This window comes from Macaca fascicularis, chromosome 10 (assembly GCF_037993035.2).
Source record: "Macaca fascicularis isolate 582-1 chromosome 10, T2T-MFA8v1.1".
NCBI classification, from domain to species: Eukaryota; Metazoa; Chordata; class Mammalia; order Primates; family Cercopithecidae; genus Macaca; species Macaca fascicularis.
Window position 1 is genome coordinate 32,321,184 of NC_088384.1, and position 17,906 is coordinate 32,339,089.

At 47.9% G+C, this 17,906-nt stretch overlaps 1 protein-coding gene across 3 annotated transcripts in view; it reads left to right on the top strand.

Moving 5' to 3' along the window:
- Nucleotides 1–17,906, top strand: part of KLHL22 (kelch like family member 22) — a 55,438-nt gene that overhangs the window by 17,885 nt on the left and 19,647 nt on the right. For 2 of the 3 annotated variants that reach the window (XM_045363950.2, XM_045363949.3), the window contains exons 3-4: nucleotides 6,773–6,938; nucleotides 12,942–13,660. In XM_045363950.2, coding sequence (XP_045219885.1) covers nucleotides 6,773–6,938; nucleotides 12,942–13,660 — 885 coding nt within the window. The remainder of the gene's footprint in view (nucleotides 1–6,772; nucleotides 6,939–12,941; nucleotides 13,661–17,906) is intronic. The other variant, XM_074004375.1, reaches the window with a different exon arrangement.

The following is a 17,906-nucleotide window of genomic DNA, read 5'->3' on the forward strand; positions in this document are numbered from 1 at the left end:
GCCAGTTTTTTAAAAAATATATTTGTAGAGATAGAATCTTACTGTCTCCCAGGCTGGTCTCAAACTCCTGGGCTCAAGCAATCCTTCCACCTCAGCCTCCCTAAGTGCTGGGATTATGGACATGAGATTATAGATGTGAACCACCACGCCCAGCCTACTTTTTTGTGTTTTTTTTTGGTTTTGGTTTTGGTTTTTTTTTGGTTTTTTTTTTGGTTTTGGTTTTTGTTTTTTTTTTTTGAGACGGAGTCTCGCTGTGTCTCCCAGGCTGGAGTGCAGTGGCGCGATCTCGGCTCACTGTAAGGTCCGCCTCCCGGGTTTACGCCATTCTCCTGCCTCAGCCTCCCAAGTAGCTGGGACTACAGGCGCCCGCCACCACGCCCGGCTAGTTTTTTGTATTTTTAGTAGAGACGGGGTTTCACCATGTTAGCCAGAATAGTCTCGATCTCCTGACCTCGTGATCCACCCGCCTTGGCCTCCCAAAGTGCTGGGATTACAGGCTTGAGCCACCGCGCTCTGCCTTTTTTGTTTGTTTTGTTGTTTTTTTATAGTGGTCATCCTAATGGATATGAGGTGTGGACAACTTTTAAAAATTTTTAAATCTTTATTTTGACATAATTCCTGACTTATAGAAAAGTAGTGATAAAAGGATACACATTTGTGTCAGGCCATGCATGGTGGTACATGCCTATAGTCCCAACTACTTGGGAGGCTGAGGCAGAAGCATCACTTAAGCCCAGGAGGTTGAGGCTGCAGTGAGCCAAAAATGAATTTTATTTTATTTTATTTTTTTTGAGACAGAGTCTCACTCCGTCACCCAGGCTGGAGTGCATCGTCTCGGCTCACTGCAACCTACCTCCTAGGTTCAAGCGATTCCCCTGCCTCAGCCTCCCAAGTAGCTGGGATTACAGGTGCCTACCACCACACCCAGCTAATTTTTGCATTTTTACTAGAGACGGGGTTTCACCATGTGGGCCAACTTGGTCTTGAACTCCTGACCTCAGGTGATCTGCCCACCTCGGCCTCCCAAAGTGCTGGGATATAGGCCTGAGCCACCGAGCCTGGCCCCAAAAATGAATGTTTAAAGAATTAAGTGTGGGCCGGGCGCGGTGGCTCAATTCCAGCACTTTGGGAGGCTGAGGCGAGTGGATCACCTGAGGTCAGGAGTTCAAGACTAGCCTGGTCAAAGTGGAGAAACCCCGTCTCTACTAAAAATGCAAAATTAGCTGGGTGTGGTGGCGCATGCCTATAATCCCAGCTACTCGGGAGGCTGAGGTAGGAGAATCGCTTGAACCTGGGAGGTGGAGGTTGCAGTGAGCCAAAATCGTGCCATTGCACTCCAGCCTGGGCAACATGAGCAAAACTCTGTCTCAGAAAAAAAAAAAAAAAAGAATTACATTTGGTAAATTTTTTGTTAAAAAGGAAAAACAATAAAAAGGAGTGACTATATATTTTGTTTTTCTTTTGGGCTCTTTTTTCTCTCTGATTTTTATTTTGAAATATTTAAATCCTATAGAAAAGTTGAAAGTTAAGTCTAGTGAACACCTGTACTGTTGGTTTCAATTCATCAGTTAACATTTTGCATATTCACTTCAGAGTAAGTTTTAGATATCATGACAATTTATCTCTAAAAACTTCAGTTCAGCTCTCTAAGGATGAGGAGATTCTTTGACATACCTATAATACTATCATAATATCAAAAATTTATAATTGAGCCGTGTTCCATGGCGAGTGATTTTAGTCCCAGCTACTTAGGAGGCTAAGGTGGGAGGATCACTTGAGCACAGGAGTTTAAGTCCAGCTTGAGCAACGTAGCAACCCTGTCTCTAAAAAAATAAAAATGAAAAAGAAATGTGTAATCATTCTATAATTTCATCTGATACTGAGTCCATGTTCAAATTTTCCTGATTGTACCCCAAATGTCTTATATCTTCTTTCTCCTCCCTCCATTCATGATCCATGCAGTGAACTTTTTTTTTTTTTTTTAGGAGACAGAGTCTCATTTTGTTGCCCAGGCTGAGCAATGGTGTCATGATAGCTCACTGCAGCCTCAAAATACTGGGCTCAAGCAATGCTCCCACATCAGCATTTATAATTGATGGGATTACGGATGCGTGCCACCATGCCCAGCTAATTTTTTTTTAAGAGATGGGGTCTTTCTGTGTTGCCCCATCTGGTCTTTTTTTTTTTTCTTCTTTTTCTTTTTCTTTTAAGGCAGAATGTTGCTCTGTTGCCAAGGCTGAAGAGTAGTGGTGCGATTTCGGTTCACTGCAACCTCCGCCTCCCAGGTTCAAGTGATTTTCGTGCCTCAGCCACCCGAGTAGCTGAGATTATAGGTGTGCACCACCATGCAGCTAATTTTTGTGTTTTTAGTAGAGGCGAGGTTTCACCATGTTGACCAGGCTGGCCTCGAACTCTTGGCCTCAAGTGATCTACCTGCTTCGGGCTCCCAAAGTGCTGGCATTACAGGTGTGAACTATCGCACCCGGCTGCCCAGTCTGGTCTTAAAGTCCTGGCCTCAAGCAGTCTTCCTGCCTTGGCCCCCAAAGGATTATAAGATTTTTTTTTTCTTAAAATGACACACATTTGTGTCAGGCCAGGCATGGTGGCTCACATCTGTAATTCCAGCACTATGGGAGGCTGAGGCGGGTGGATCACATGAGGTCAGGAGTTCGAGATCAGCCTGACCAACATGGTGAAACCCTGTCTCTACTAAAAATACAAAATAGCCAGGCGTGATGGCACATGCCTGTAATTCCAGCTACTTGGAGGCTGAGGCAGGAGAATCGCTTGAACCCGGTAGGCGGAGGTTGTAGTGAGCCGAGATTGTGCCATTGCACTCCAGCCTGGGCAACAAGAGCGAGACTCTGTCTCAAAAAAAAAAAAAAAAAAAAAAAAAAAATCTGTGTCAATCAAAGCACCCACACCCTGCTCAGGGCAGGCAGTCTTGAAATGTTGCAATCTTCACTGCTGCCAATATAGTCCCAGAGGTGCCAGCAGAAGAATCAGACAGGAGAAGTGCATGTATTAGCACAGTCCTGGAAGTCCAGGAGAGCCAACCAGATCACTACAAAGAGCATGGGAAAGTGCCCCGAGGGCTTGGCCATGCATGGAGTGAAATGTCTGGGAATAAATGTAACAAGTATGTGCCAGGTCTGTAGGAAGATGACTTGTAAGACCTCCAAATAGACCCAGAGGATGGCTGGACAGTTAAAAAGGTCCACTGTGTCCATTATAAAAATGCCGTTTATCTCTACATTAACCTAGATGTTTAACATAACCCACCAAAATACCAAGAGGGTTTATTTGGGGCAATTACAGAAACTTGATTCTAAAATTCAAATGTAAAAAGGAAGCAGTGACCAGGAAATTGTTGAAAACAAAAATAACGAAAGGAGACCATTCCTATCCTATGTGATAAAGATAGCCTCAAAAATTAGAGGAAGGGGCCAAGTGCGGTGACTCACGCCTGTAATCCCAGCACTTTGGGAGGCTGAGGCGGACGGATCACAAGGTGAGGAGTTCAAGATCAGCCTGGCCACCATAGTGATAACCCCGTCTCTACTAAAAATACAAAATTAGCCGGCTGTGGTGGCACATGCCTGTAATCCTAGCTACTGGGGAGGCTGAGGCAGGAGAATCTCCTAAACTTGGGAGGTGGAGGTTGCGGTGAGCCAAGATCTCGCCACTGCACTCCAGCTTGGGCGACAGAGTGAAACTTTGTCTCAAAAAAAAAAAAAAAAAAAAAAAAAAAAATTAGAGAAAGGAGGGAAGAGTTCAGAGTTGCCATCTAGAAAAACAAAGTTGGACCCTTGCTTCATACCTTATACCAAAATAAATTCCAAGTAGATCAACAGTTTTAAATGTGAAAGAAATGTGAAAGATTCAACAGTAAAAACACTACAGGAAAATATGGGAAATGTTTTCTAAATAATCTCAGAAGGAAAAAGCCTTCCTGAGTTTGACACAAAACTCGGAGGCAAGTAAATGATAAATTTGATCACATTGAAAACGAAGGTAGGCTGGTCCGAAGGTAGTGAGTTACCTCAGTTGGTTGTTCACAGTCACAGATCCAACTCCAGGTTCTACTGTTTCACCTTCTACTTCTTTCACTGCACTTAACTAGACTTAAGGAAAAAAAAAAAGACAAATTTCTGCATGGCAAAAAAGCAATACAGAATCAAAAGATAGGGGAAACTCCTCATCAAAAAAGGGGCAGATTTCTTCAAATTGATAAGATAGAATCTAATAGAAAACTGACTAAGAATCTGAACTGTTCAGAAAAGAAAATGGAAATGGCTCTTTAACATGTGAGGACATTTTCTGTACCTTTTGTGATGAGGTTTTCCCTCTCGTGGTGGTGAGTTAGAGCTGGTGTCTTCCTGGGTTGGGGGTAGAGGGTGCAGGCACCAGTCCCTGCTATTAGGAATGATGTAAAAAGAGTGACTTGACAATACTATCAAAGTATAAATGTATGTAAACCCTTCAACCCAGCAAATGTATTTGTGGGACTTAATCCTGGCATATGCATACTCAGCATGTTGTAAGAGTGAGGCTATTTATCATGTGAACTAACTGGAAATTATAAGTAACCTAAATGTACCCCTGTAGGAATAGGTTAAAGAAGTGAGATAGCTGGCTGGGCATGGTGGCTCATGCCTGTAATCCCAGCACTTTGGGAGGCTGAGGCGGGTGCATCACCTGAGGTCAGGAGTTTGAGTCCAGCCCGGCCAACGTGGTGAAACCCTGTCTCTACTAAAAATACAAAAATTAGCCGGGCATAGTGGCACACGACAATAATCTCATCTACACCCGGGAGGCTGTGGCAGGAGAATCACTTGAACCTGGGAGGCGGAGGTTGCGGTGAGCCGAGATTGCGCCATTATACTCCAGCCTGGGTGACAAGAGCGAAATTGCATCTTAAAAAAAAAAATAGGCCGGGCGCGGTGGCTCAAGCCTGTAATCCCAGCACTTTGGGAGGCTGAGGCGGGTGGATCACGAGGTCAGGAGATCGAGACCATCCTGGCTAACATTGTGAAACCCCGTCTCTACTAAAAATACAAAAAACTAGCCGGGCATGGTGGCAGGCGCCTGTAGTCCCAGCTACTCGGAGGCTGACGCGGGAGAATGGCGTGAACCCAGGAGGCGGAGCTTGCAGTGAGCCGAGATCGGCCACTGCACTCCAGCCTGGGCGACACAGCGAGACTCCGTCTCAAAAAAAAAAAAAAAAAAAAAAAAGTGAAACAGTCTTTGCAAAGAGCGAAGCAGTCCTGTGTACATGGGCATGGATCGGTCTCCAAGCTTTATTGTAAAAACCGGGCCGGATGCAGTGGCTCAGGCCTGTAATCCCAGCACTTTGTTAGGCCGAGGCAGGCAGATCATGAGGTCAGGAGATCAAGACCATCCTGGCTAACACGGTGAAACCCTGTCTCTACTAAAAATACAAAAAATTAGCCGGGCGTGGTAGCATGAACCTGTAATCCCAGCTACTTGGGAGGCCGAGGCAGGAGAATCACTTGAACCCAGGAGATGGAGGTTGCACTGAGCCGAGATCATGCCGCTGCACTCCACCCTGGGCGACAGAGCGAGGCTTCATCTCCCTCCCACCCGCGCCCCCCCAAAAAAAGTCCTGGCACTGTGGCTCACACCTGTAATCCCAGCACTTTGAGAGGCCAAGGGGGTCGGATCACAAGGTCAGGAGATCGATACCATCCTGGCTAACACGGTGAAACCGCGTCTCTACTAAAAACAAAAAATTAGCCAGGCATGGAGGTGGGTGCCTGTAGTCCCAGCTACTCAGGAGGCTGAGGCAGGAGAATGGCGCGAACCCGGGAGGTGGAGCTTGCAGTGAGCCAAGATCGCACCACTGCACTCCAGCCTGGGTGAGAGAGCGAGACTCCGTCTCAAAAAAAAAAAAGCCAAGTGAGATGTGGAATATGACTGCCCTGGGAATACTGCGGCCCTGGGAGGGGAACTCACTGATATCTGGGAGCAGAGGCAAGGGGACTTTCACCACAACCTATGCTGTATTTTTTTTTTTTTTTTTTTGAGAGACAGAGTTTCACTCTTGTTGCCCAGGCTGGAGTGCAATGGTGCGATCTCAGCTCACTGCAACCTCCGCCTCCTGGGTTCAAGCGATTCTCCTGCCTCAGCCTCCATCTGAGGAACTCAGAGGAGACACCATCACGCCCAGCTAATTTTTGTATTTTTAGTAGAGATGCAATTTCACCTTATGGGCCAGGCTGGTTTTGAACTCTTGACCTGAAATAATCCGACTGCCTCGGCCTCCCAAAGTTCTGGGATTACAGATGTGAGTCACCGTGCCTGGCCTCCTTCTGCTCTTTGAATGATACTTGGCATTTGGTAGGAACTTCATAAATATACATTGAATGAAACGACTTGTATTAGTTTCCCATTAATTCATTGCTTTGAAATGTGCTCTGGAGTTGCTACTGCTCCGATCCAGGAACTGCACTGATGAACACAGCAGAAGCAAGCTGTGCGTGGCCTCCCCTCCCGAGGCTCATACGGGACTCCTTGGGCCCATGAAAAGGGAAACAGGACAATTTCCAGGATGGCTGCCCAGACTTGGTCAGGATCCTTTTGTGGGATGGCTCATGCGTGTACACAGTTCACTCAGAGCACAGAATGGGTCAGCCCACTCCCCGGGCCCCGCCACCAGCACCAGGTTCTTCTCTGAATACTGTCACTCTTGACAACCTGGGCTTGAGTCCTTGTTGGTATAACTCAATTTTCTTGTGTTTTCACTTTTCAGAGGAATGTTTGCTGGGGGATTGAAAGAGATGGAACAGGAAGAGGTCCTGATCCACGGCGTGTCCTACAATGCTATGTGCCAAATCCTACATTTCATATACACCTCCGAGCTGGAGCTCAGCCTGAGCAATGTGCAAGAGACACTGGTGGCTGCCTGCCAGCTTCAGGTGAGGCATGTCTCGTCTAGCAGGGCAGACCCACACCCAGGTGGGGTTCCCTGAGATGCCCATGATGCCTGCCAGGCACTAGCATTGGCTTGAAGATGGGTCAGGAGTGTGAGGAGACCAAGCAGTGAAGAAGGCCATGAAGTGGGGAGGACTCTGGAGTTGTGCCCTAGAGCTAAAACAGAGCTGCTTCAGACACCCCAGGCCCTCTGCCTTTGCCCTCTTCACTATTGCTGGTTGTTTCCCCACTGTCTGAGTCTCCCTGTCATTGAAAGCATCCTGAACATAAGCAGGTAGGCTGACCCGAGGCTGCATGCGGACGTCCTGTGTGCTTTGGAGTCTGGCAATGCGGAGCGTCCATCAGCATTGCTGCCAGGGCCCTTCCTGCCTGTCCCCGCACTGGACCACTTCAGTCTCTTGAAAACATATGCTTTTTGTTATTGAACTTTATCTATTTATTTCTCCATCCATCCATCCATGCATGCATGCATCCATCCATCCGCTCATTCAATTTATTGGAGACAAGCTCTCTCTCTCTTGCCCAGGCTAGAGTGCAGTGGCACAATCACAGCTCACTGCAGCCTCAACCTCCTGGACTCCAGCAATCCTTCTGCCTCAGCCTCCTAAGTAGTTGGGACCTACAGGCATGTGCCACCACACCTGGCTAATTTTTAAATTTTTTTTTATAGAGATAGGGGCTTGCTTTGTTGCTTAGGCTAGTCTTGAACCCCTGGCCTCAAGTGATCCACCTCAGCCTTCCAAAGTGTTGGGACTACAGGTGTGAGCCAATGTGCTTGGCCTGTTTATTTTTTTTAAAAGACAGGATCTCACTCTGTTACCCAGACTGTAATGCAATGGCATGATCATAGTTCACTGTAACCTCCACCCCCTAGGCTCAAGTGGTCCTCTTGCCTCAGCCTTCTGAGTAGCTGGGACTAAAGATGCATGCCACTGTGCCTAGCTGATACATATATGTATATATATTTTTATACGGATGGGATGGGGCCTTGTTTTTGTTTTGTTTTGTTTTGTTTTTTGTTTTTTTGAGACAGAGTCTTGCTCTGTCACCCAGGCTGGCATGCAGTGGCACGATCTCGGCTCACTGCAACCTCTGCCTCCTGGGTTCAAGCACTTCTGCCTCAGCCTCCTGAGTAGCTGGGATTACAGGCATGTGCCACCATGCCCGGCTAGTTTTATTTATATTTTTAGTAGAGATGGGGTTTCTCCATGTTGGTCAGGCTGGTCTCCAACTCCCGACCTCAGGTGATCCATCTGCCTTGGCCTCCCAAAGTGCTGGGATTACAGATGTGAGCCACTGCGCCCAGCCAGGGATGGGGCCTTGTTATGTTGCCCAGGCTGGTCTCAAACTCTTGGCCTCAGGTGATACTCCCACCTTGGATTCTCAAAGTTCTGGGATTACAGGTGTGAGCCTCTGTGCCCAACCTGTTATTGAAGTTTAAGTACTTGTTTTCAAGTACTTAATTCTGAATACTTACAGAATTCAAAAAGTTTTCTGAGGCTTTGACAGTGTGACTTATGCTTTGGAGGATTATTCTCAGTGGTGTGGGTGCAGTTACACAGGACTGGGCCTGCAGGTGCCTTTGAACTATCAATCAGAGGCCTGATATGAGTTGAGAGTCACCTCTTCCCACATTTCTTAAAAGTGAAACAAAGTGCTATGCTAAGTTCATCATTCTGACCTTTCTTCCCATGAGGGCAGGTTTGGCGCAATTAAAAAAACACTCAAGTCCTAGGAAAACCAACCTGTTCGGGGGCATATGGAGGTGCCACCCCATGTGACAAGGCCCTGGCGGCCTCCCTGTGCCCTATTCTCAGATTGTTAGGACCTGGATGCTGGGTGGGTTGATCGGAGATGACTGACTTGTCTCACCATACCTGCATGGTGAGTAGATGGAGTTGGGTTTTACAACAAAAGAATTTCCCCCTCTTCTTTTGTTTAGAGATCTCTTCTGTCCCCACATCCCTGTCATTTTCGCTTTGGGAACACTCGTCCAGTTCTCCACCCTGGCAGCAGTTAATTCCTGATTCAGCTGCCTTTGAAACATTTCCCCCAGCATGGCTCAGCTCCAGCCGTCCTATCTCCTCCTTCACACCTGCCACTCTCCTGGAGCTCCCCTGCCAGTCCCCTGCTCTGTGTGTCCTGTGACCATCCTGCCAGTTCCCTGGGCTCAATCTCAGTGACTCCTTGAGCCTGTCCACCTTCTTAATTCCCTGTGTCCAAGTGAGCACAGGTCGTCCTTCTCAGTATTGCTTGTAACCATCTCTGTTCTGTGTTTCCATTTCCTTCCCCTTTGCCTGGCCTCCATCTCTATATTTCTGCCATTTCCTTCTTCTCCCTGCAGCAATCACACACACTGAAACCAGATCATCTTCCTAACACCACTTTCACTCTCACCAGTCAGCTTGGAGGCCTACAGTCTCTCTCTGTCGGTTTGGCCAGTGCTCCCGACAGCCCTGGGTCATCTCCCCTAGTGCCTCAGAGGCCATCTCAGGGGCAGCAGCCTAGCTTTGTTTTTTAACATATCAGGCTTCTGGGCCAGGCTTGGAGGTTCATGCCTGTAATCCCAGCACCTTTGGAGGCCAAGGTGAGAGGATCGCTTGAGGCCAGGAGTTTGAGATCAGCCTGGTCAACAAAGCGAGACCCCATCTCTACAGAAGCTTTTTAAAAATAGCCGGGCATAGTGGTATGCACCTGTAGTTCCAGCTATTTGGGAGGCTGAGGTGGGAGGATCACTCGAGCCCAGGAGGTGGAGACTGCAGTAAGCTGTGATCACACTACTACATGCCAGCTTATCTCAAAAAAAAAAAAAATTCCGGCTTCTTTGCAATATTGTTTTATAGCAGGTTTTACTTGGCATGACCATGTCAAGTCCATAGGCCTGTAGGATTGTGTGTGTTCACATAGCTAGTGACTATTGGGAGCTTTCCCCATGTGTTGTGCCCTGCACTAGGCCTGGGACCAGACTCTTCACGGTGTCCCCAGAGGCCTGAGTCTGATTCCCAGTAACACTGTCCTATTGGGTTGCCCCAAGCACATGCAGTCCCTTCTGTGAGCCTCTTATGGGGCTTTTGCACATCCTGAGCCCAGGCTGGTTCCTCTGTGAGATTTCACTGAACAGAAGGCCCACTGCTCTAAAAATAGGACTGAAAGGAGTATCAGCGGGGTCCTCTCAAGGAGCTGCTGCTGCCCAGGCTTCTTCAGAGCTGTTTGTGCTCACATTCTGCCCAAAACTTGGTCTTCAGGACCCTGGCCCATGACAAACCAGAATTTTAGGAAAACCTAGTCGTTTGGAAAGAAGTGGCAAAGCAGAAGTACTGGCAAAGGGGGAAAACAGAAGGTCAAGTGAAGATGATCAGGGCCGAACAAAGCACCATGGGATACCTTGTGTAGGCACAGAAGATGGTCAGGGCCGAGCAAAGCACCATGGGGATACCTCGTGTAGGCACAGAAGATGGTCAGGGCCAAGCGAAGTACCACGGGGATACCTGCCTGACATTTGGTAGGTCCCATCCAGCCCTTAGCATGTCACCTTGCAAGCAATATTAGATGTCTTTTGAATTTTAAAAAAGTTATTGTTAGTATTTATTGATAAACTTTAAATACCTTGGCCGGACGCTGTGGCTCACGCCTGTAATCCCACAACTTTGGGAGGCCGAGGCGGGCGGATCATGAGGTCAGGAGATCAAGACCATCCTGGCTAACATGGTGAAACCCAGTCTCTACTAAAAATACAAAAAATTAGCCGGGCATGGTGGCGGGCATCTGTTGTCCCAGCTACTTGGGAGGCTGAGGCGGGAGAATGGTGTAAACCCGGAAGGCGGAGCTTGCAGTGAGCCGAGATCGCGCCACTGCACTCCAGCCTGGGCAACAGAGCGAGACTCCGTCTCAACAAAAATAAATAAATAAATAAAAATTTAAAAATAAATAAATAAATAAATACCAGCAGAATTATTCCATGTGTAATGGTTAATTTATTGATGATCCTGGATAAGCCAGGTATTTCCATTTTTAGAGAAACTGATTTATTGCACTGAACCCATGACTGGAGTTGGTAGCAGGGGGGTTCCCACAAGAGGGGACCCCACAGCATCCTGAAATGGAGCTGGTTTGGGATTCCGAAGAAAGAAGCATCAAACACCAGGGTGATCTGGCCAGAGCGTTTATTAGAGGGAACTTATGTATAGAGTGGTGCAGCATATCCTCAAGACAGATAAGGGAAAAGAGAGGCTTTACCCAGGCTTGCCCATGGAGTGGGTTAGGGTATGGAGTTTCAATTAGGGTTTAAGGAATTTGTCTCAGGGCCAGAACCAGTTTTTCTTTCAGTGTTTTGGGTAACAACCTTGATGCCTTTATCAGTGCCTGGGAATGTTCAAGGGCCCAGTTTGGGTTCAAGCCTGCTGGGAAAACCTGCAGTTGACTGGGTCACAGAGAGGTCAAGATACTCTGTCATTTTTCAATCTGAACTCGGAAAGAAAGGAGGTAGGCACTGGGGGGCCCCACTGAACCTCTAAAATCCTGCTTTCCTAAAGAATTTATCAACACCTGGTTTGTTCTCCCAGGCAGTTTTCCCTAGGGCCCTTACCTTTGTCTTCTATTTTCCAAGATTTGGTTGTTCACAGGGTGGCCTTTAACAGCCTGCTAGTTGTGGCCTCATTCCCATCTCCCTCCAGTGCCATTCTTTCTCGCCGTCCTTTCAAACCACTAGTGCTTCCCCACGGTTGGGAAGGGTTGATGTGGCCACCTGGGAGCCCCTTCACTTACTGGAGTCAAGTGGGTCTTGACCCAGCTGGGGACCTCAAGAACCCTGAGTCAGGGATCACTTGAGCCCAGAAGCTTGAGACTTCAGTGAGCTGTGATCTTGCCATGGCACTCCAGCCTGGGTGACAGAGCAAGACCCTGTCTCAAATTTTAAAAAGAAAAAGAATTCTAAGTCAGGTTTCTGGGTTGGTGCTGGTTAGGTGTCTGAGAGGCTCTGAGCACTCCTAGGGAACCAGGGTGGATGTTCTGGCAGGGGGAAAAGGCCGGGTTTGCTTTTGCTCCCAGCACTTTTGGAGAGGCAGGCTCTTCTAGAGAATCCTAGGGTAAGGATGGGGGTGGTCTTAGGTCCTTTCCAAACCACAGATACATGACGCAGTAACCGTTTGTGCTGCTTCCTGCTTTTCTGGAGAGCCAGTACTTTTTTTTTTTTTTAAGGTGGAGTCGCACTCTGTCACCCAGGTTGGAGTGCAATGGCGCGATCTTGGCTCACTGCAGCCTCTGCCTCCTGGGTTCAAGCGATTCTTCTGCCTCAGCCTCCTGAGTAGCTGGGATTATAGGCGCGCACCACCACGCCCAGCCAATTTTTGTATTTTTAGTAGAAACGGGGTTTCACCATGTTGGTCGGGCTGGTCTCGATCTCCTGACCTCGTGATCCACCCGCCTCGGCCTCCCAAAGTGCTGGGATTACAGGCGTAAGCCACCATGCCTGGCTGAGCCAGTACTTTTGATCTAAGAGGGAGCTGACGTATATCAAGGGTCCACTCCTATGTGCTCTCTTATTTTCATCATACTCCTCCTCACTTTAATGATCCCTGTTTTATAGATGAGGAGATTGAGGCTTAGAGAGGTTAAAAACATTCTGTATGGGAAACTGAGGCAGGAGAATCATTTGAACCTGGGAGGCAGAGGTGGTAGTGAGCCGAGATTGCGCCACTGCACTCCATTCTGGGCAACAAGAGTGAAACTTCGTCTCAAAACAAAACAAAACAAAACAACAAAACATGCTGTATATCCTGTCACCTGGTACGTTTCCAAACCAGGACTTAAACCCAGTCTGCAGTAAGCCCCAGTCTCCAGTGTGTCAGAAAAGGTCAGGGACAATTAAGGAGGACTTCCCTTCCACTTTGCCTGGCCCACAAGGGCCTGTATTTCTGCCATCATTCTGTCTCCCACCCCCAGATGCTGTTCGCTAGCCCAGGCTTCAATGGGTGTCATTCTCTCTGCAGATCCCAGAAATTATCCATTTCTGCTGTGATTTCCTCATGTCCTGGGTGGACGAAGAGAACATTCTTGATGTCTACCGGCTGGCAGAGCTGTTTGATTTGAGCCGCCTGACTGAGCAACTGGACACCTACATCCTCAAAAACTTTGTGGCCTTCTCTCGGACTGACAAGTACCGCCAGCTTCCACTGGAGAAGGTCTACTCCCTCCTCAGCAGCAATCGCCTGGAGGTCTCCTGCGAGACCGAGGTATACGAGGGAGCCCTTCTCTACCATTACAGCCTGGAGCAGGTGCAGGCTGACCAGATCTCGCTGCACGAGCCCCCAAAGCTCCTTGAGACAGTGCGGTTTCCGCTGATGGAAGCTGAGGTCCTGCAGCGGCTGCATGACAAGCTGGACCCCAGCCCATTGAGGGACACAGTGGCCAGTGCCCTCATGTACCACCGGAACGAGAGCCTACAGCCCAGCCTGCAGAGCCCGCAAACGGAGCTGCGGTCGGACTTCCAGTGCGTTGTGGGCTTCGGGGGCATTCACTCCACGCCGTCCACTGTCCTCAGCGACCAGGCCAAGTATCTAAACCCTTTACTGGGAGAGTGGAAGCACTTCACTGCCTCCTTGGCACCCCGCATGTCCAACCAGGGCATCGCGGTGCTCAACAACTTCGTATACTTGATTGGAGGGGACAACAATGTCCAAGGATTTCGAGCAGAGTCCCGATGCTGGAGGTAGGACAGGGTGCTAGCTGGTCCCTTTGTCTTCAGGTGATGTGAGGGTGTGGAAGTCATGGGCTGAGAGAGTTGCTCAGGTTCCCCCAGCCTTTCACATGAGCTTCACTTGTCATTGTGGAATAAAGTCTGGGTGAATTCAGAGAAGGTGGACAGCAGTGAGATAAGGGAAGGGGACATCCGGATTGCCTTCTTTCCTGCATGTCCTCTACTCCTCAGAAACCCATTTACCCTGGACCCCTGCTCAGCCTCTTTGGGGTGGGCTAGGTTGTGAGTGTATTGTGCAGGAGGAGACGGGAGGGGAGCCCACAGCAGGAAAGGCAGTCGGACTGTGATGGAGAGGACCTAGGAGCAGTGGCAGCTGGGCAGCCTCGCCCTCCGTCGTGCTCTCTCTCAGCTTTGATGCATATTGTTTCAGTTTCCCTTCGCCAGTCTGCCTTGCTCTTTCTTCTTTCTTACCTGCTCGCTAATGGTGGAACAGACTTCCTGCTTCTGTGCCTGAGCAGCATGCAGTCTTCAGCCCAGGGGAGTGGTAAAGGCCAACAAGCATCACTGAGCCTCATGCTGCATTTTCGCTGTGCCCTGCAGTCAGCCACACACTTAGCACAATTTCCCCTGGGAGGAGGCAGTTTTCCCAAGAGAGGGTTTTGTGGACTGCTGTGGTCCGTAGGATGTACCTGGCTCTATCAGTCACTTAGGCTGTGATCTCACAAATGCATTTCTGAGCAGAGCAAGGGACAGTGGGTCAAACCCACCAGCCTCAACTACCATTAGATTTCCAGGGATCCCTCCACCTTACCTTGGTGCATGTGAGAAATCTCCCCACCCTTCATGCTGAAAGACGGAGCTGTGCTGGAGAGAGAGAGATTGCTAACTATTTCCAGCAGCCATGAGCTAGATGCTGACTGAGTTCATGTTCATGTTTCTGTTTTCTGGGATCAGGGTGGGGTAGGGCCTGGCCTGGCCATGCCACTTGGAATCAAGCATAGTGATCCTGGCCAAGGAGGAGAAGACCATTTCTAGGCCACCTCTCTACTCCTGGCCCCAGGAAGTGATCTCCTTTGTTAAGCTGATGAGACTCAGAGGTTGGCAATAACACGTTGTGGTTAAGTATGAGGAAGGGCAGGTTTCAGAAAAAAGGAAACAGCTACCTTTATTTCCTCCCTAAACAAAAGTTGTCCCCCCAGTGGGTGTGGCCACACCAGGTTCAGACTTCCCTCTGGCCAAACCTTAAACCTTCTTTTTTAGGGGACTCGGTTTCCCAGTTGGGGGGCCAAGGCCAGACCACCCTGCTGAGAGTAACCTACAGACCTGCAAAGCCAATCTCTCCAGAGTGTTTTGGCCTCTGACCCTTAGCAGAAGGTAGAGACAGCTGTGTGCCCAGCAGGGATGCTGGATGTTTCCACAGAACTGTCCTTGGGGGGTGACAGCTAGGGATTCTGCCTGCCCCTGTCCTCTGTCCACCTGCTATGGGCCATTGATCTCACTTTCACTTACAGTGGGAGTATGAATTTCCCCTTGTGAAGGGGTGTTTGTGAGACCAAAGCTGAACTCTGAGTAATGCTAATATTAGCCCCTGTAACCAATAACCAATCCCAAACCCCTGTCTGAGAGTAGGATCACAATGGCAAGTGGGGTCGGCAAGACCTGCCTTGAGAGAGTAGGTACCCACAGAGTGGAAGTGGCGGGAAGGGCCACAGCCCTACTGGTTAACCCAGGGGTGTATCATTTCTCCAGAATGAAGGCTTCATTAACCTTCCAGTGGACTCAAAACTTCCACATGAATCCTTAATTTGAATATTCTAAGAGTTTGGATCTTTCTCTGCTTTCTCATTTCATCAGCCTTAGAACTGGTGAATTCTAAAAGCTATAGGCTTTTAGAATATAAGGAAACAAGATTTTACAGTAAATTAGGCTTTGCATTTTGATGAGTTACTTACCAGGTTATATCTTAAAGCATTGATACAGAAACCGCATATTTTAAAACCTTACCTCTCTTGGAGCAAATGGTGTTTGTCTCCAAGATACTACTTTTTTTCTTTCATTCCTTCTTTCTTTGTATCTATATTATCTACATTATTCTTTGTACCTTTCCCATAGCCATAGCCCTGTGGATTACTGAACACCAACTGCATAGTATACCTAGTAGTAGCTGGTTACATGCTGCTATGTGCCCTGACCCTACTTAAAATAATAATTTAGGCTATGTGCAGATCATGTCAATAATCCCAGCACTTTGAGAGGTTGAGGCAGCAGGATCTCTTGAGCCCAGGAATTCAAGATCAGCCTGGGCAACAAAGCGAGACCCTGTCTCTACCGAAAAAAAAAAAAAATTAGCTGGGCCTGATGGCGCGTGCTTGCAGTCCTGGCTACTTGGAAGGCTGAGGCAGGAGGATCACTTGAGCTCAGGAGTTTTAGACTTCAGTGAACTATGATCATGCCCCTGTACTGTAGCCTGGGCAACAGAGTGAGACCCTGTCTCTAAAAAAATTTGCTTTAAATAATGTGATTTTTCCCTGGGCATTTTCGTGGCTGCTAATATTTTAAAGTACGTTTAATTTTTTTTTTTTTTTTTGAGAGGAGTCTAGCTCTGTCACCCAGGCTGGAGTACAATGGCATGATCTCGGCTCACTACAACCTCTGCCTCCTGGGTTCAAGCCATTCTCCTGCCTCAGCCTCCCAAATAGCTGGGATTATAGGCACCCACCACCACGCCCAGCTAACTTTTTTGTTTTGGGGGTTTTTTTTTGAGGTGGAGTCTCACTCTTTTCTGCCCAGGCTAGAGTGCAATGGTGTGATCTTGGCTCACTGCAACCTCCGCCTCCCAGGTTCAAGCAATTCTGCCTCAGCCTCCTGAGTAGTTGGGATTACAGGTGTGTGCCACTATGCCCCGCTAATTTTGTATTTTTTGTAGAGATGGGGTTTCACCATGTTGGCCAGGCTGGTCTCGAACTCCTGACCTCAGGTGATCCACCTGCCTCAGCCTCCCAAAGTGCTGGGATTACAGGTGTGAGCCACCACGCCCCGCCATTGTTTTGTATTTTTAGTAGAGATGGAGTTTCACCATGTTAACCAAGCTGGTCTTGAACTCCTGACTTCAGGTGATCCGCCCACCTCAGCCTCCCAAAGTGTTGAGATTACAGGCATGAGCCACCGTGCCTGGTCAGTACATTTAATTTATTTAAAAAAATTTAATAGACATTAAAACATGAATAGTCATGCAAATGCTTAAGTCATAGAAATATAGAAGAAAAACAGTCTACTGTTTTTTTTTTTTTTTTTAAATTTTTGAGACGGACTCTCACTGTATCCTAGGCTGGAGTGCAGTGGTGTGATCTCGGCTTACTGTAAGCTCTGCCTCCCGGGTTCACACCATTCTCCTGCCTCAGCCTCCCGAGTAGCTGGGACTACAGGCACCTGCCACCAGCCTGGCTAATTTTTTGTATTTTTAGTAGAGACAGGGTCTCACCGTGTTAGCCAGTCTTGATCTCCTGACCTCGTGATCTGCCTGCCTCAGCCTCCCAAAGTGCTGAGATTATAGGTGTGAGCCACCACATCTGGCCACAGTCTACTGAATTTAACAGGAATTCCAGAATATTTTTGTACCAGCTCTAGGGTTCATGTCTGAGTTTAAAATAGGATGATACAAATCTGAGTTAAAGTGACTCTCCTAGTCAGTTTCAGCTGCTATAACAAATACTACAGATGGAGTGACTTAGACAACATACCTCTATTTCTCACTGTCTGGATACTAGGAAGTCCAAGATCATGGTATTGGCCAGTTCAGTCCCGGTAAGGGCCCTTTCTGTCTGTGTTCTCACATGGTGGAGAGAAAGAGCTGTAGTCTTGGGCACTAAGCCCGTCATGGGGCTCCACCCTCATGACCTGATCACCTCCCGAAGGCCATGCCTCCCAGTAGCATCACATTGGGGATTAGGCCTTCAACATAGGGGTTTTGGGGGAATCCAAACATCTAGTCCATAGCAATAACTAAAATTGTTTACATCTTTATATGCAAAAATAAAGCTTATTTTTATTAGAAAAATATTGCTTGAGGACTTATTCTAACAAAGTAGAAAATTAATTCAATAAAGGGGAAGGAGGGATACAGGACACAACAGGGAAATAAGAAATCAGTGGAACTTTGGCTATGTCTAAATTATTGACATATGGTATCACTGTTGGTGTCTTTTTTTTTTTTGGTGGGGTGGAGTCTTGCTCTGTCGCCCAGGCTGGAGTGCAGTGG